Source organism: Parasteatoda tepidariorum, chromosome 2 (assembly GCF_982258835.1).
Source record: "Parasteatoda tepidariorum strain Cologne lab strain chromosome 2, Ptep-v5.0, whole genome shotgun sequence".
Classification (NCBI taxonomy): domain Eukaryota; kingdom Metazoa; phylum Arthropoda; class Arachnida; order Araneae; family Theridiidae; genus Parasteatoda; species Parasteatoda tepidariorum.
In genome coordinates, this window is record NC_141756.1 from 99,080,981 (window position 1) to 99,101,730 (window position 20,750).

At 28.7% G+C, this 20,750-nt stretch overlaps 1 protein-coding gene across 1 annotated transcript in view; it reads left to right on the forward strand.

Moving 5' to 3' along the window:
- LOC107440341 (calmodulin-alpha) overlaps positions 1 to 20,750 on the forward strand; it is a 51,131-nt gene that overhangs the window by 19,843 nt on the left and 10,538 nt on the right. Inside the window, exons 2-3 of the mRNA XM_071177888.2 lie at positions 16,933 to 16,966; positions 20,056 to 20,199. Coding sequence (XP_071033989.1) covers positions 16,933 to 16,966; positions 20,056 to 20,199 — 178 coding nt within the window. The remainder of the gene's footprint in view (positions 1 to 16,932; positions 16,967 to 20,055; positions 20,200 to 20,750) is intronic.

Consider the following 20,750-nt stretch of genomic DNA (forward strand, 5'->3'; position numbering starts at 1 on the left):
AAATTGTTGTCTTTCATCCTCCATCTTTCATTGCTGAAAATCAGCCTTGTTTCGTAACAAATCCAATTTCTGAGATACTTTTGCACGTTTCTGTGAGATTTCCATCGAATTTTTGTCATCAAAATAAACATAAAAAGGTTATTTAGTAAGCATATCTGATGCTTGTCAGATTATAATACCGTGTGTATTTTATTTACTTTAAAGTATGCTAAATACGATTCGTCGGTATTACCTTTTAATGCTAACAAGGAAACTTTGAGTCTATAGTATGAATCAATTGAAATTAATCACACGATCAGCAAATCGTAGAAACTTAAACAATACAAAAACCAGCCTCTTATTCGCTTATTAAAACTAAAAAGTGATTTCTAAACCTGTTTACGAAATAAAGAAGTATAATATATCACCTTCAAACTTAGTGAATGTTCATTTTTCGTTTACATAATTTAAATAAGAAAAACATTTCTAATTTTGCAGATCATTTTAACTAACATTAACGAAGAAAATTTAACATTTTTCAGTCATATGACAAACATTTTAAAAAAGCACAGTGACGTTTGGATTAAACTATCTTACCTTTGCATATTTGTAATGTAACCATCTTTTCTGACAGATTTCATTTTTTCGAAAAAGAAAAATAATTAATCGACATTTTTAAAAGACTGAGATCCGAATTTTTCTGAAATAATCTTATTTTATGCTGAAAAGGAAAATATAATAATATATTTTTCGTGTGAAAACGAAACCAAGCTTAAATAAAAGAGCACAGTTGAACACATAGGACAAAAGGTTTGCGATAACTAGGGTGACATATATCCTCAAAAATTTCTCAATTCATTATACTTTGAAATAAATATTGAAAAAACAACGCTCCTAGTAAGTGTAATCGTGGCGCAATGGTTAAGATATCCGTTTTATTTCTACTTTTACCTTGGTTCGATCCCCGTTGGTAATTGTTTTCATTTTCCCATTAGAAAACAGAAAAATTTATTATATTTTTTTTAAAGTGTATAAGTTTTAAAAAATATATTTTTGGAAGATAATTTACAAAAGTTTATAAATAACTGAAAAATGGTAAATTTTATTCTTTGATACTGGGGAAAATTATCTGTAAAATTAAAAATAGTATTGTATATAATAATAGTAATAGTAATAATATTGTTAGCGCTCTGAGCTGAATCATTTTTATAAATCTAATAATAATCTAATTCTCTATTTTAAATTTAATTATGAAAATTAATTAATTGAATATTGAATTGTTCTCCTAAAAAGCCTTCATTTCTTGTAGCAAATTAAGAAATATGTAATAAAGTTTGAAAAATGCTTTCACTTGAAAAAGGTCGTATTTTTTGACTTTAGAGAAAGCAGTCTAATGATTTTATAGTTATTTAAAAAGAAAAACACATATTTTGGAAATCGTAAAAGCAAATAATTCAATGTTTTTGGAAGTTAATTTACGAAAGTTTATATTTAACTGAATTATATATAGCTGAGAAATGGTAAATTTTATTCCTTGTTGATGGGGAAAATGATCCGTAAAATTAAAAATGTTCTTTTTATTAAAAGTACGTAAATTTAAAAAATGTTTGAAAAATTTATTTTCGACCATTTAATTTTTTTTAACTAAAGAAGGAATTTTCATAAAAATGAACTGAATTTTTTGAACTGAAATTTTTTTTTAGTTAAAATTAAATCACATTAAGTATGTAGAAAGAAGCATTGGTTGACTTTTAATATTGTTAGCGCCTTAAGCTGAATTATTTTTAAAAATCTAATTCCTTATTTTAAATTTATTTATGAAATTTAATCAATTGAATATTAATTTGTTCTCCTAAAAAGCCTTGTTTTTTTGTAGCAAATTAAAAAAATCTGTAATACAGTTTGAAAAATACCTTTAAAAAAATTTCACTCGAAAAAAGTCGTATTTTCGACGATGGAGAAATAAGTAATGATTTTATAGTTATTTAAAAATAAAAATCTATGTTTCGGAAATCGTAAAATCAAACAATTAATAAAAAATTTAACAAATAATTTTTCAAATAAATTGTTTAATTTTTCTAATTGTGAAAAGAAGTGGTGATGTTTATTACTGGTAACTGCTCATTATTTCCCTGAAATACACGCGACCACTTTATTAGATTTCGAGCCGTTATAATTCGCGAATGCACGTGGACGGGTCGAGATGTTTACCGGAATAATACATAGAAACATATTAATCACAATGAGATAATACAAATACGTAAAGTACCGGGAGTTGAACCTGGAACGTTCGTGATGCGATGACGATGCAGTATACACAATGCAGGCCCCGGGGTGTCTGCATGGCAATTATGTTTTCATTCTAATGAAATTTGAGTCAAATTTGCTCGCCTTTCTTCCAAATAATATTTGTAAAATATATTTTCTATCGTTTAATTACATAAATAAAAAATAAATTTTCATAAAAATGAATTTAATTTTTTGAAATTAAATTTTTTTATATTTTAATTTGAACCACAAAAAGTAGGTAAAAAGAAGAATTGGTTAACTTACAATTTTGTTATCGTTTTGAGCTGCATTATTATTATAAATCTAGTAATCACCTAATTTTTTACTTTAAATTTAATTATGAAAATTAATTAATTGAATTTTGATTGTTCACCCATAAAAGCCTTTCTTTTGGTAACAAATAAAATAAATCTGTATTAAAGATCGTAAAATACTTGAAATTAGAGTCATATTTTTAGTTAAAAAAACGAATATTTGAAACATTTTATGCATATATATTTCATATGAACTGTTAAATTTTTTAATAATTAATAAACAAATAATTTTGTCAGACAAACTGTTTCCTTTTTTCCAGTTGTGAAAAGAAGTGGTGACGGTTATTACTGGTAACTGCTCATTGTTTCCAGTAATACACGCGACCACTTTATCAGACTTCGAAAGTTTATAAATCGCGAATGCTGTCTGACGGGGAGGGATGGTTACCGGAATAATACACATATACCGGAATAATACACAATGATATAATGCATATTCGTAAAGGACTTATCGGGAATCGAACCAGGAACGTTTGTGATGCGATGACGATGCTGTATCCACATTGCAGGCCCCGGGGTGTCTGCTTGGCGATTATGTTTGCATTCCAAAGAAATTTGGACTAAAATTGTTCGTCTTTCTTCCATGCATTGCTAAAAATCAGCCTTGTTTCGAAACAAATCCGATTTCTAAGATACTTTTGTACGTTCCTGTGAAATTTCCATCAAATTTTTGTCATCAAAAAAAACATAAAAAGGTTATTTATTAAGTATATTTGACGTTTGTCACACTTTAATTTAGTATGTATTTTATTTAATTTAAAGTACTATATAAAATACGATTCATCAGTATTGCCTTTTTATTAAATGCTAGCAAGGGAACTTTGAGTCTATAGTATAAATCAAATGAAATTAATCGCACGACCAGCAAATTGTAGAAACTAAAAGAATAGAAAAACCAGCCTCTTATTCGTTTATTAAAACTAAAAAGTGATTTCTAAATCCGTTTACGAAGTAAAGTGATAATATATCACCTTCAAAATTAGTGAACGTTCATTTTTCGTTTGCATAATTTAAATGAAAAGAACATTTTTAATTTCGCAGATCATTATAACCAACACCAACGAAGAAAATTTAACATTTTTCAGTCATATGACAAACATTTTAGAAAAGCACAGAGACGTTTGGATAAAACTATCTTACTTTTGCATATTTATATTGTATCTTTTCTAACACATTTCATTTTTTCGAAAAAGAAAAATAATTAATCGACATTTTAAAAGACTGAGAGACGAACTTTTCTTAAAATAATCTTATTTTATGCTGAAAAAGAAAATATAATAATATATTATTCGTGTAAATATGAAACCAAGCTTAAATAAAAGAGAACTGTTGAACACATAGGACAAAAAGTTTGCTATACCTAGGGTAACATATATCCTCAAAAATTTCTCAATTCATTATACTTTGAAATAAAATATGAAAAAAAGAACATCCCTATTAAGTGTAATCGTGGCGCAATGGTTAAGATGTCCGTTTTATTTCTGCTTTTACCTTGGTTCGATCCCCGTTTGTGATTGTTTTCATTTTCCCATTTGAAAACAGAAAAATTTACATTATATTTTTCTTTAAAGTTTTAAAAAAGGTTTAAAAAAAATATTTTTGGAAGATAATTTACGAAAGTTTATATATTGCTGAATTATATATAACTGAAAAATGGTAAATTTTATTTTTTGATGCTGGGGAAAATGATCTGTAAAATTAAAAATGTTCTTTTTATTAAAAGAACACACATAATATATAAATAATAGAAATAATATATAACGTGAAAGTAAATTTAAAAGAATGTCTGAAAAATTTATTTTCGATCATTTAATTTTTTAAATTAAATAATTAATTTTCATAAAAATGAACTTAATTATTTGAACTGAATTTTTTTTTTAGTTAAAATTAAACCACATTAAAAATGTAGAAAGAAGCATTGGTTGACTTTTAATATTGTTAGCGCTTCGAGCTGAATTGTTTTTATAAATCTAATAATCTTCGAATTTTGTATTTTAAATTTAATTATGAAAACTGATTAATTGAATATTAAAAGCAACTAAGTAATTTAATATTAAAAGACTGCTAAGAAGCGTTGTTTTTTTTTTCGTAGCAAACTAAAAAATATGTAATAAAGTTAGCAAAATAATTTTAAAAAATTTTCACTTGAAAATAGCCGTATTTTTCGACTTCGGAGAAAGCAGTCTAATGATTTTATAGTTATTTAAAAGGAAAAACCCATGTTTTTGAAATGGTAAAAGCAAATAATTAATACATTATTAAACAAATAAATTGTATAATTTTTCTAGTTAAAAAGTGGTGACGGTTATTACTGGTAACTGCTCATTGTTTTCCAGTAATACACGCGACCACTTTTTTTTAAATTTCGAGCGGTCATAATTCGCGAATGCGGACGGACGGGGAGGGATGGTTATCGGAATAATACACACAAACACATTTTACACAATTAGATAATACAAATACGTAAAGGACTTACCGGGAGTTGAACCAGGAACGTTAGTGATGCGAAGACGATGCTGAATCCACTGTGCAGACCCCGGGGTGTCTGCTTTGCAATTATTTTTGCATCCTAATGAAAGTTGGATTAAAATTGTTCATCTTTCTTCCATGCTTGGTAAGAAACAGCCTTGTTTCATAACGTATCCATTTCTACGGCAATTTTATGCATACCTATGAAATTTCTATCAAATTTTGCAATTGTCTACACCAGCAAAATAACCAGAAAAATGTTATTTAGTAAGTATATCTGATGTTGGTCAGATTATAATATCGTATGTATTTCATTTGCTGTGAAGTATATAAAATAAGAGGGCATTGTATTATTTTTTAATAAATGCCAACAAGGGATATTTGAATCTATAAGTATTAATCAAACTGAGATAAATCACACAATTTGAAAATCATCGAAATTTAAACAATGAAAAAGCTTGTCTCTTGTTCGTTTATTAAAATTGAATAGCGATTTCTGAATCGTTTAGGAAATAAAGCGATAATATATCACTTTTAACTATGGAGAATGTTCATTTCTTATTAAATTCCACTTTAAGCAAAGCACTGTGTCATACAAATTAAAATGATAAAATGATATTATGCAACAGATTTTCAAGCAAGTTTTATTTCTTTCAAAGAAGAAGAAAAAATTATTTGACCTTTTTACAAGAACATGGGATGCATTTTTCAAGAATATTCCAATTTTCAAACTCCACTAGCCTATTTTAAACTAACAAGGAAAATAATAATAATTATTTCTGTAGAAAAGAAACTAAGCTTAAATAACGAGAATACAGTCAAAAATACAGACAAAAAGTTGGCGATATTTGGTGTTACATATACTCAAAGTTTAAATTCATTGTTCTTTAAAAAGAAAAATTTAAAAAAAAGAACAACCCTAGTAAGTGTTATAGTGGCGAAATGGTTAATGTATTTGCTTTCTATTTTCTTTCTCACTGCTTCTATCCCTGTAGGTTTATTAAACTTTTTTTCCTTAATTATTTTATTAAATTTTTATTATTTTTATTTATAATTGGATAAATTAGAATTATTATAAGGTATAATTATATAATTATTATATAATTAATATAATAATTTTTATTAATTTCATTTACAAATTTTTTTTCCTAAAGTATATAAATTTTTTTAAAAAAAGATATTTTTGAAAGTTTTGTTTTTTAAACTGAAATATTTTTAGTTTTATTCCTTAATGCTGGGAAAAATGATCAGTAAAATGAAAAATGTTCTTTTCCTTTAAAGTGCATAAATTTAAAAAATAATTCTAAAACTTATTTTCAATACTTTAACTTTTTTTTAAATAAAATATGAATTTTCAAAAACAGGAAATTCGTTTTTTGAACTGAAAATACTTTTTATTTTAAATTGAATCATATTAAGCCTGTAGAAAGAAAAATTTATGAATTTTTAATTTTGTTAGCGCTTTGAGCTGAATTATTTTTATAAATCTAATAATACTTTAAAATAAATTATTAAAAAAAGAACACTCCTATTAAGTGTAATCGTGGCACAATGGTTAAGATATCCGTTTTATTTCTGCTTTTATCTTGGTTCAATCCCCGTTGGTGATTGTTTTAATTTTCCCATTCGGAAAACAGAAAAATTTATTATATTTTTCTTTAAAGTATATAAGTTTAAAAAAAATATTTTTGGAAGATAATTTACGAAAGTTTATACATAACTGAAGAATAGTAAATTTAATTTTTTGATGCTAGGGAAAATGATCTGTAAAACTAAAAATGTTCTTTTTATAAGTAAATAAATTTTTAAAAAAAGTTTGAAAAATTTATTTTTGATCATTTAATTTTTAAAATTAAAAAATGAATTTTCATAAAAATGAATTTAATTTTTTGAACTGAAATTTTTTTTAATTTAAAATTAAACCACATTAGGAATGTAGAAGGAAGCATTGGTTGACTTTTAATATTGTTAGCTTTTCGAGCTGAATTGTTTTTATAAATCTAATAATAATCTAATTTTCTATCTTAAATTTAATTATGAAAATTAATTAATTGAATATTAAATTGTTCTCCTAAAAAGCCTTGATTTCTTGTAGCAAATTAAAAAATATGTAATAAAGCTTGAAAAATGCTTTCACTTGAAAAAAGTAGTATTTTTCGACTTTGGAGAAAGTAGTCTTATGATTTTATAGTTATTCAAAAAGAAAAACCCATATTTGGGAAATCGCAAAAGCAAATAATTAATACATAATTATACAAATTAATTGTTTAATTTTTCTAGTTGTGAAAAAAAGTCGTGACGGTTATTACTGGTAACTTCACATTGTTTCCCAGTAATACACGCGACCACTTTTTTAGATTTCGAGCAGTTATAATTCGAATGCGGACGGGCGGGTAAGGATGGTTACCGGAATTATACACACAAACACATTATACACAATGAGATAATACATATTCGTAAAGGACTTACCGGGAGTTGAACCAGGAACGTTGGTGACGCGAAGACAATGCCGTATCCACTGTGCAGGCCCCGGGGTGTCTGCTTGGGAATTATGTTCGCATTCTAATGAAATTTGGATTAAAATTGTTCGTCTTTCTTCCATGCATTGCTGAAAATCAGCCTTGTTTCGTAACAAATTCAATTTCTAAGATACTTTGCACGCTCCTGCGAAATTTCCATCGAATTTTTGTCAACGAAATAAACATAAAAAGGTTATTTAGTAAGTATATCTGATGCTTGTCAGATTATAATATCATATGTATTTTATTTACTTTAAAGTACGTAAAATACGATTCGTCGGTATTGCCTTTTTATTTTAATGCTGACAAGGGAACTTTGAGTTTATAGTATGAATCAATTAAAATTAATCACATGACCAGCAAATCGTAGAAACTAAAGCAATAGAAAAACCAGCCTCGTAATCGTTTATTAAAACTAAAAAGTGATTTCTAAGCCCGTTTACGAAATCTATATATATATTTCTCTTACACGGCGACAAAAAATGTCTCATTACAACTCCCCGAATGGCAACGCTAGAAAATCAACCAATGATTGCCGCTAAAAATGTCACATGCCAAATCTAGCTGAGATGGCTCAACATATAGCGCTTTTGAAAACTGAAACTGAAATAACCAGAGAGAGCATAGGCTAGGCAGAAGTGAATAGTCTTTGTCGATAGATCTCTACTTTAGTATTTTTTCGAAAGCGCTTTTTTTCACGAATTTATATATTACGAATTTATTTGACGATTTTTGATTTATATCACGAATTTATTTGTTTTACTAGAATTTATTTACTTATGCAGGTTTTTCTATTGCAATTCACTTATTTCAATTTTTAATAGACTTAATTATAGCCAAAATTTTAACCTTTTAAAAGAGATATCAGTTTTAGAAATTTTATCTTAAGATTTTATACTATAGCACATTTCTAATAGGTTTAACGAATTACTTGTCATTTATTTGAATTCAAATTTATTTTAATGACTTAGTATTTACTAAAAAGCTGTAACTTTTTTTAAAAAAAAATTGCTATATGGATTTGAATGATTGTTTTGAATTCTTAGAACTTTGTGCATTTGCAATGTACCTAAGTTAGTAGCGAGCGAAGCGAGCTTGGTTTGCGAACCAAACCATATAAGATTGCGTAGCAATTTTCGGGGTTTGGCGAGCGTTAGCGAGCAGGGGTCGCAGCCCACTAGTAAAGAAGTAATATATCACCTTCAAACTTAGTGAATGTTCATTTTTCGTTTTACAAAATTTAAATAAAAAGAGCATTTCTAATTTTACAGATCATTTTAATCAACATCAACGAAGAAAATTTAGCATTTTTCAGTCATATGACAAACATTTTAGAAAAGCCCAGTAACATGGATTAAACTATCTTACTTTTGCATATTCATATTGTAAAGATCTTTTCTAACACATTTCATTTTTTCGAAAAAGAAAAACAATTAATCAACATTTTTTTAAAAGACTGAGAGACGAATTTTTGTAAAATAGTCTTATTTTATGCTGAAAAAGAAAATATAATAATATATTATTCGTGTAAAAACGAAACCAAGCTTAAATAAAAGAGAACAGTTGAACACATAGGAAAAAAAGTTTGCGATACCTAGGGTAGCATATATCCTCAAAAATTTCTCAATTCATTATACTTTAAAATAATATATTAAAAAAAGAACATTCCTATTAAGCGTAATTGTGGCACAGTGGTTAAGATATCCGCTTTATTTCTGTTTTAACCTTGGTTCGATCCCCGTTGGTGATTGCTTTAATTGTACCATTTGAAATCAGAAAAATTTATTATAATGTTCTTTAAAGTATATAAGTATGAAAAAAAATTATTTTTGGAAGATAATTAATTAAAGAGAGTTTATATGTAACTTAATTATACATAACTGAAAAATGGTAAATTTTATTCTTTGATGCTGGGGAAAATGATCTGTTAAATTAAAAATGTTCTTTTTATTTAAAGCATGTAAATTTAAAAAATGTTTGAAAAATTTATTACCGACCATTTAATTTTTTAAACTAAAAAATGAATTTTCATAAAAATGAACTTAATTTTTTGAACTAAAATTTTATTTATTCAAAATTAAACCACGTTAAGTACGTAGAAAGAAGAATTGGTTGACCTTTAATTCTGTGAGAGCTTTAAGCTGAATTATTTTTATAAATATAATAATCATCTAATTCTCTATTTTAAATTTATTTATGAAAATTAATCAATTGAATATTAATTTGTTCTCCTAAAAAGCCTTGTTCTTTGTAGCAAATTAAAAAATCTGTAATACAGTTTGAAAAATACTCTTAAAAAAATTTAACTCGAAAAAAGTCATATTTTTCGACTTTGTCTAATGTTTTTATAGTTATTTAAAAAGAAAAACCCATATTTTGGCAACCGTAAAAGCAAACAATAAATATATAATTAAACAAATAATTTTTCTAATAAATTGTTTAATTTTTCTAATTGTGAAAAAAGGTAGTGACGGTTATTACTGGAAACTGCTCATTGTTTCCCAGTAATACACGCGACCACTTTTTTAGATTTCGAGCGGTTATAATTCGCGAATGCGGACGGACAGGGAGGGATGGTTACCGGAATAATACACACAAACACATCATACGCTATGAAATAACACAAATTCGTAAAGGACTTACCGGGAGTCGAACCAGGAACGTTGGTGATGCGAGGATGACGCTGTTTCCACTATGCAGGCCCCGGGGTATCTGCTTGGCAATTATTTCTGCATTCAAATGAAATTTGGATTAAAATTGTTCGTCTTTCTTCCATGCATTGCTGAAAATCAGCCTTGTTTGGTAACAAATCCAATTTCTGAGATACTTTTGTACGTTGCTGAGAAATTTTCATCAAATTTTTGCCATCAAAATAAACATAAAAATGCTATTTAGAAAGTATATCTGTTGTTTGTCAAATTATAATATCGTGTGTATTTTATTTGCTTCAAAGTATATAAAATACGATTCGTCGGTATTGCCTTTTATTTTAATGCTAACAAGGGAACTTTGAGTCTACAGTATAAATCAAATGAAATTAATCACACGACCAGCAAATCGTAGAAACCTAAACAATAGACGAACCAGCCTCTTATTCGTTTATTAAAACTAAAAAGTGATCTCTAAGCCCGTTTACGAAATAAAGAAGTAATACATCGCCTTCAAACTTCGTGAATGTTCATTTTTCGTTTAAATAATTTAAATAAAGGGAACATTTCTAATTTTACAGATTATTTTAATCAACATCAACGAAGAAAATTTACATTTTTCAGTCATATGACAAACATTTTAGAAAAGCACAGTGACGTTTGGATTAAACTATCTTGCTTTTGCATATTTATAATGTAACATCTTTTCTAACACATTTCATTCTTTCGAAAAAGAAAAATATTTAATCGACGTTTTTAAAGGACTGACAGACGAATTTTTGTGAAATTATCTTATTTTATGCGGAAAAGGAAAATATAATAATATATTATTCGTGTAAAAACGAAACCAAGCTTAAATAGAGCACAGTTGAACACATAGGACAAAAAGTTTGCGATGCCTGGGGTAGCTTTCATCCTCAAAGATTTCTCATTTCATTGTACTTTAAAATACAATATTAAGAAAAAACACTCCTGTTAAGTGTAATCGTGGCGCAATGGTTAAGACATCCGATTTATTTCTGATCTAACCTTGGTTCGATCCCGTTGGTGATTGTTTTAATTTTATCATTTGAAAACATAAAAATTTATTATATTATTCTTTAAAGCAGTGTTTCCCAACCTTTTTTGTGCCATGCCCCACCTAAGCCTTTCTAAAATTCTTATGCCCCCCTATGTAACATATACATAATTTTTAATATTAAAAAATTGAATTGTTCTCCTAAGAAACTTAAATGATAGGTTTTAGGAAAAAATCACCAGGAAATTTATAACGATCACAGTAAGTAAATTTTCAAAACATATAATGAGAAACTAAAATTCAAATTCGAAATAATTTTAGTATAATTTTTAATATAATCAAATTCTAAATAATTTTAAGATTTTTCGATAATAATTTTTTTTAATTTATTGAGATCCTTGCCCTGGATGCTTGCGGCACAGAGGTTTTAAGCTTCAGTCTCAAGTCTCCCCTTTGTATTACATCCAGGCGATTTCTTTTTTTTTTACCAGTAAATCATTTACAGAACTAAATTCACATTCAGCTAAATATGAAGATGGAAACTGTAACAATAGTTTTCTTGCACTTTTGGTTGAATTTGGGTATTTGATTTCTGTTTCCTCACAAAGCCATGCCACCACTCCTTTTATATTAAATAAAATTTTAAGTGACTCACCATTTTGCATTTCTGCGAGTTCTTCTTAATACTGCATATTTGATATATCAGACAAATCCACTAACATCGACTGCATCATCCGTGTTGGAAAATCAATTTGTTTTAAATCAGAAAAAGTTTCTTGCAAATCAGCCGAAAGAATTTTCAGATGATCGACAATAACAAGTAAAGCGGTATCATTTACTTCACATTTTTGGAGCCAATGAAACTGTTCAAAGTTTTTGTTGTTAATATATTTCTGGCATAACGGTAATGAAACCAAATATCTTCGCTTTTGCATCAAACAGAGTTTCATTTGTTCCTTGAAGTTGCTTATTTAATATACAGGGTGTCGATAAAAGAACTCCGGGGTTTTGAGGCAAAATATTTTAATGAAATAAAAAACATACATACATGTTTTATACATGACTGAAAAGCTTACATTTTCAAGTTTTTTTTAACACTTAGTAAAGTTCTATATGAGCCCCGTTAGTGGCACGGCAGACGTCTAAACGGTATTCTACCTCTTCCCCCATGTCCTGGCGAGCATGTCTGGGGGGACGGTTGCCACACAATTGACTATTCGTTCCCTGAGATGTTGAACATCACGAATTTTCTCTGCATACACAAGATTCTTGATATGCCCCCAGAAGAAAAAATTCAACGGAATCCAAAAGAAAAAATCCAAAATCCAAATCCATTTCTAGGTCAACGCCCTGCAGCGCCGCCAACAGTTGATACAAACATTCCCAATTGGTATGAGTAAAACTTTTTGAGCTACTCTTTTCAGAGAAATCGACTAAATTTTGCTATCTTTTATAGTTAGTGATATATGAATTTTTAAAACCCCGGAGTTCTTTTATAGACTTATACTATATATATATATATATATAGTATTTAGTTTTTCGAAGATACCGACTAAATAACTCACCATCGACCGTTAACAGATACTTCATTTTAGGTTTGTTGTCCAAAAAAATCGCCAAGTCGCGTAATAGTTATTGGTCTCAATTAAGAATTTGCTTTTTTCCTTCAATTTTAACACCGAAACCAACATTGCATTGAAATGGCCCAGAGTAAAAGGGTTAAACTCATGTAGAGTCAATTTTCGAATCGCCCCCCTTAACAATCAAATTGCCCCCTAGTGGGGCGTGGGCCCCACGTTGGGAAACACTGCTTTAAAGTATATAACTATAGAAGAAAATATTTTTGGAAAATAATTTACCAAAGTTTATATATAACTGAATTATATCTAACTGAAAAATAGTAAATTTTAATTTTCGATGCTGGGGAGAATGATCTGTAAAATTAAAAATGTTCTTTTTATTAAAAGTACGTAAATTTAAAAAAAAAATTTGAAATATTTATTTTCAATAATTAAATTTTTTAATTAAAAAATGAATTTTCATAAAAAAAAATTAATTTTTTGAACTGAAAATTTTATTTATTTAAAATTAAACCACATTAAGAATTTAGAACGAAGCATTGGTTGACTTTTAATGTTGTTAGCGCTTTGAGCTGAATTGTTTTTATAAATCTAATAATCATCGAATTTTCTATTTTAAATTTTATTACGAAAATTAATTAATTGAATATCAAATTGTTCTCCTTAAAAGTCTTTTTTTTGTAGTAAATTAAAAACTATGTAATAAAGTTTAAAAAATACTTAAAAAATTTTTTCACTTTTAAAAAGTCGTTTTTTTTTTTACTTTGGAGAAAGCAGTCTAATGATTTTATAGTTAAAAAGAAAAACCCATATTTTGGAAGTCGTAAAAGCAAATAATTAATACATAATTAAACAAATAAATTGTTTAATTTTTCCAGTTGTGAAAAAAAGTGATGACGGTTATTACTGGAAACTGCTCATTGTTTCCAGTAATTCACGCGACCACTTTATTAGATTTCGAGGGGTTATAATTCGCGAAGGCGATCGGACGGTTAACGGAATAATACACATAAACACATTATACACAATGAGATAATACATATTCGTAAAGGACTTACCGGGAATTGAACCAGGAACCTTTGTGATGCGAAGACGATGCTGTTTCCACTGTGCAGACCCCGGGGTGTCTGCTTTGCAATTATTTTTGCACCCTAATGAAAGTTGTATTAAAATTGTTCTTCTTCCATGCTTGGTAAGAACTAGCCTTGTTTCATACCGTATCCATTTATAGTTTAATTTTATACGTACCTATCAAATTTTGCAATTGTCTACACCAACAAAATAACCAAAAAAACGTTATTTAGTAAGTATATCTGATGCTTGTCAGATTATAATATCGTATGTATTTTATTTGCTGTAAAGTATATAAAATATGTGGGCATTGTATTATTTTTTAATAAATGCTAGAAAGGGAAATTTGAATCTATAAGTATGAATCATCTGTGATGGATCACAGAATTCGAAAATCATCGAAATTTTAGTAATGAAAAAACCGTCTCTTGTTCGTTTATTAAAATTAAAATGCGATTTCTAAATCCGTTTACGAAATAAAGTGATAACATATCACCTTCAAGCTTAGCGAATGTTCATTTTTCGTTAACTGTTACTTTAAGAAAAGTACTGTGCCTTATGGATTAAACTACTATACTGCTTTTGCAAAATGATATTAATAATGTAAGATCTTTTCTAACACGTTTTTGTTTTTCGAAAATAAAATTAATCTACTTTTTTGAAAGACCCTGGGATGTTTTTTTTTTCTAGAATATTCTAATTTAAAACTCCACTAGCTTATTTTATACTATCAAGGAAAATATGATAATACATTATTTCTGTCGAAAGGAAACCAAGCTTAAATAATAGAGCCTGTTCGGAAACATAGAATAAAATGTTTGCTATTCCTGGGGTAACATATAAGTTCCAAAGTTTAAATTAAAAGTTTAAAGAATTAAGTTTATTGAATAAAAAAATAACTATCCTTGAAAGTGTAACCGTGGCTCAAGGGTTAAAGTATTCCATACCTGGTATTCTATATCAACTCTGGTTCAATACCTGTAGGTGACTATTTTTACTTACCCATCTGTAAATAGAAAAATTTAAAATCTTTATGAAATATTGTCTTCAAATGTTTTTTTTTAACTTAAAAATGTTTAATTAATTCTTTAATTTTAACCACATGAATTATTAAAGAATATGCTTTTGTTGAATTTACATTTTGCTAGCGTTTAGAACTGAGTTTTTTCTTTTTTGAGTTTAATAATCCTACTTTTTTATTTTAAATTCAATTACGAAAATTAATTGAGTGAACTTTAAAAGTTTTCCCCTATAAAGACTTGTTTTTCTTTTGTTTCTAATAAATAAAATGAAATAAAATTTAATAATTTTTAAAATAAATAAAAGGAACAAATTTTTAAAAATTTTGTGAGATGCTTCAATTACTTTCGATTGAAAAAAGTTGTCTTTCCATTTTAAAAATATATATTATTCATGTATAGTCGAAAATGCTTAATTAAAGAGAAATTAAAAATAACTTTATTTTTAAAATAAAGTAAGTTTTTTTTTTCTAAGATATTTGACTTTGGAAAACAGTAAAAATATCTATCATTTTTTAAAACTGAATTTTGCAAAACCAAAACGCGGAGCGAAATTTGATAATTAAAAACTCAATTTTTAAGGCAAATTAAATTTAATAATTTCTCAAATATACTGTTAATGAAAATAACAGTATTCTTCAGGTTAAAGATAAATATTTAATGAATCTTTTTCAGAAATTAAAGCTAAAACATACCATTTAGAAGGCGAATATCTTTACCATTGCGCAACGCATACCAACAAAAGCCTTTTTATTTTAATAATAAATGGAAAATAATATTTTGGGGCCCAGTGACAGTAGTTAAGCAAATTTTTGCCCCATCCCACTCTGGGCCAGAAGACCATGATCCTTGGCCAAAAGTAAAAAATTTAATTTTCAACTAAAATAGGTGTAGGCAGTTTTAATATTGCCCAAATTAAGTATTCATAATCATTCCAAACATTATAATTTACTTTTTGGACCGACGAGAGTACAATGTAATGAAAAATATGCTAAAAAAATTTTTTTAAATGTAACTCTCAAATTTTTATTTCAGAAATATACATTGGAATTTCACCTCACTGTTACATTTTTATCAGAGTAATTAGTCTGAAATTATAGTACAATTTTTCAATTTGTTGGATTAGTTAATACTCTTGATAAACTTATAGTTTATATCTTATCATTTGACATTTTACAATGTTTAAATGACTTTCGAAACTTTGTTCCAAAAAGTTCCACGAGGTAATTAGCTAAACTTTTTTTTGTTGTCTTCTTTGATGTTTCTTCTTTCGAAAAAACCTGCCCCACTTTGCCCGTATTGCAAAGGTGGGCTAAATATACCGAAAAACAAAAATCATGCTTTTTTTTCCATGTTTTCGTGTTATTTTGTAACATTACTTCGGAAATATAATTTTCTTTTCATTTTTAATATAAAATTACGGAAATTATTACATTTTCATTGCTATATTTAGTTATTCAAACGTACTATATTATTTTTTTTTTATTTTTGCTCGCTATATTTCAGCCGCCATTTTTTGGGGGGGAGGGGAGGTATTTTTAGTGTATTTCAAAATTTCAACTATGAATTCAATTTACCTGCACATAAAAAACCCTAAATAAAAAACCCCAAATTTTGAAACAAATTTTATCGAAATACTAATTTTGGCCACGAAACCTTGGATGCTGGCCCACTGTGCATCCTTATGTTTTTAACCATACTTTGTAATGCTTAGTTCAGTTGCAGTAGTGATTTTACTGATCCTAAGTAAGCTTAATTTGACCGTTATTTTTGAAAGTGAAATGAATTTAAAAATATTGGTGAAAGTCAATCGAGTTGAATGATATTTTTAACAGTATAATTTGATTGAACTTTGAAATTCAATAATAATTATTAAAACCGTAAAAGAAAAATAAACGATTCATTAACTCCAAATAGACTTATTCCACTTTCAAAAATAACGATTCGGTTTATCTTTCGTGTATTTAAGAATTACATTTTGTAACTGCTGATTTATATTAATCAAGAGTTTTTTTTTAAATTGCAGGTGGATTACGGTCTCACAGAAGAGCAAGTTGCTGGTATGTTATATTTATTCTTTATTTTCTGATTCTATTGTTTAACTGAATTCATGTAGTGGTTGCGTTGAAGTAGCAAGTTGTAAAAAAGCAATGACTAATCAACGTTTAAAACTATCAAAATATTCAAGTGTTCCACAGATATAAACTTTTTTGCCAAATAATTTTACAAATACCTCGCCTTCCATAGAGGCGACCCAGGTTCTAATCCCAGTAATGACTGGTCAATATGAAGCCTGCTCCCGGATCACACCGACTACATGCTAAAATAAAATATCCTCAGCGAATCCTTTTAAAGTCGGGCTAACCGTGGGAAGTTATCGTGTTTTCCTCTACATGTAGCGCAAAAGCTGGTTAATTTCATCCAAAAGTTCTCAACGACGGGTAGTTTCTAACGGTATTGGATCCAAGAGTTCCCTTGTCTTCTGGTTTGTGTCCTAAATTATAAGGCTACGGAGTTCAACATCGATAGTAGGCTGAAACTCAAAAATGAATAGGCTGTTCTAAGGCCAATAAAATGAAATGCGATAAAAGTTTTATTTATATTTCAGAAACATATTTTACAGGGAGAAACTGGAACTAATTATCACAGTTTTATAAATATGAAGTAAAAAAAGAGACAGTTTAATATAAGTGGAAAAAGTGATTGTTTTATAAAAATAGGGAGACACTATTTTTTATTATTTGCCAAATAAGTAAAATGAAACAATAGATAATTGCAATTATGATTTTCTATGCAATATTGTTGTTATGTTTCATGCAAACCTCTTTATAAAATCTACGCAGAAGATAGAAGATTTGTAAATTATCAACATAATAAAGGGTGTAGGGTAATATCTGCCCTTAATGAATATTTTTCAAATCCTTGGCAAAAATGAAGTAAAGAGTACAAACTACTGGTCTCAAATCGTTATTCAACCGGAAGGGAAACTAAAACTCTTGAAGTTTTATTTTATTTTAATTTACTGCCTGTAGCAATTTTTTGGTTTACGACTATCAATGTTCAACTTCGTAGTCTTGTAATTTTGAACCAACCCCAGAAGACCAAAAAAAAACAAAAATTATTGATAAAGTTTTGGGACAACTGGCTCTCTTGGACGGCGTTTTCATGGAACTAACACACATTCACGTTACATTAGGAGAAAAACCACTAAAACCTCCCACGGTCAGCAAACGGAAAGGGGATTCTGACACATGATTTGTCCACTACTGAGGATATTTTATGTTAGCACTGTGGTTGCTGTGAGCCGGGGGCTGATTTGATGTTGATCAGCCGTCCCTGGGATTTGAACCTGAATCACCTCATCCGGTGGAGAGCGCTCTATCTCCAGAGCCATTGCTGCTCATTTTTGAATATTTTAGAATCACTACTGAGTAAGGTGGATCTAAAGCCATTAAAACCAGGTGTAAAAACTTCCCTGAGTTCCTGGTAATCGTCTCTTCATTCCTCATTGTTTCTTCGGGTAATCAATCAGGTTTTGATGCTTTCAGTCCCCCCTTCTTTAGTTGTAACTCTATACAGCGTATTGTTTAAGCTTTCTCTCTTATACTCAGTTAAGCATCAATTTCGAATTCTGATGCGTATACTTATATGAATTGAGTTTTGACAAAGACTTTAAAAGAGCCGCGATGGCTCAGGGGATAGAGCGTTCGCCTTCCAATGAGGCGAACCGGGTTCGAATCTCATTTGATAGGAATTCCGCATCCGGCTTGCACCGACCACAGTGCTGATGCGAAATATCCTCAGTGGTAAACGGATCATAGGTTAGAGTCCCCTTGCCGTCAGGCTAACCATGGGAGGTTCGCGTGGTCCTCCTCTCCATTAACGCAAATGCGCGTTAACTCAATCAAAAAAGTCCTCCCCGAAGGCAAAATTTCTCCCAATACTCGAGCCAGCAGTTCCCTTGTCTTCTGGATTGGGTTCAAAATTACAAGTTTACGGAGTTGAACATTAGTAGTCGTAAACCCATAAAATTGGGTCGGCTATTCAACGACAGAATAAAAAAAAACTTAAGAGCATATGCTAAAGGTGGCCTTTGCGTTTCACCCTACACTGATACGGATTTAGGTAAATACAATTGCGGGAGTTATATTGCTACCACTTTTTACTTTTTCAAAGACAGAGTGCCAAATGAATTTGGACAAGAAAGAGTAAAAAAAATGACAGAGTTGTCGATTTTCAGATACTATGCATAAATAAAAAATTTTAGAAATAGCATTATACATACCGGTTTTAAAAATCATATCGTTTCTACCGTTATTGCAAAAAAAGTAAACTATCCTCAACTTCCCTCTACTTAGTAACAGTTAAAACATTTATATTTACTCCTTGGAAATTTAACTGAGTGCCTCGTCCATCTTGAATACAAACAGTAGTAATTATGACAGTGATAAATATGCTAAGTAGCAGAAAGTGCTAGTAAGTAGTTTAAAAAACGAATACACAGATAAACAACAGCAATAAAAATCTTGAGCAAAATATTAAAAATTACTTAATTTTACATAAATATGAGATAACACTTAAGACAGTACAATGTATAACAAAGTTGCAAAAATCCTATTTACTCCTGAAAGTTTGCAAAAAATAAATAATACATAAATAACACACGTAAGCAATAGAAACAACATTAAAAATCTTGAGCAAAATATTAAAAATTGCTCAACTTTGCATGAATGTGAGATAACACTTAAGGTAGTATAATATATAACAAAGTTGCAAAAATAATTTTACTCCTGAAAGTTTGCAAAAAATAAATGATACATAAATAACACACGTAAACAATAGCAACGACATTGAAAATCTTGAGCAAAATATAAAAAAGTGCTCAACTTTTCATGAATGTGGGATAACACTAAAAGGAAGTATGATGTATAACTAGTTGAAAAGTCATATTTACTCCTGAAAGTTTGCAAAAAATAAATAATAATAATACATTACAACTGTTAATAGTGGTAGTTTTGGCTAGTTTACATCTTTCAATAAAAGGGTAAAACCGAAATGCTTTAATTACTTTATATTTTTCTGAAAATTAGTAACAATGAAAAATATTTTATTTTATCTACTACCGCTGAATGCATGGATTTCGTTCCAGAATTTAAAGAGGCGTTTTTGCTCTTCGACAAAGATTCTGATGGAATGATTACTGCTGCAGAGTTAGGGGTGGTCATGAGATCCCTAGGACAGAGACCCTCCGAGTTAGAACTCAGAAACATGGTACACATGGTGGATAAAGATGGTACGTATTTCTTAACTCTGAGGAACAAATTTTTTGTTCGTATTTGTACAAGTTCTAAATCGTGCATAATTTGGGTTTGAGTATTTCGAATCTGAAATTAGTTTTGCTAGGAAAGATTATTTAAAAATGATATTTTTAATTCAGTTAATTTTTTTGCAAATTTAGTACAAGTGTATGAAGAACGTATTGGTTTATATGCGTGTACACTTGCTAGCTTTAAAAGTAACACATAAGTAAAAAACATATGATCTTAATGTATGAAAGAGTAACATTGAAATGTGAAAAAAAATGGATAGAAATGACAACAGAAGTTGACGTCCTCAGGGGGTACCAGCTCCGGAAGTCGTAAAAGCAAAACCTTTTCTGTCGAGAAAGCACGACAGAAGCCTAAAATTGCTCTCTCTGTACCCCAAAGGTTTTGCCAAAGTCCAGGAAAAGAATACTCCGGAGCTGGTACCCCCTGAAGACGTCAGATTCGGTTGTCATATTTATCCATTTTTTTCATATTTCAATGTTTCTCTTGTTTCAATTCCTTTCGGAATCACTGCTGC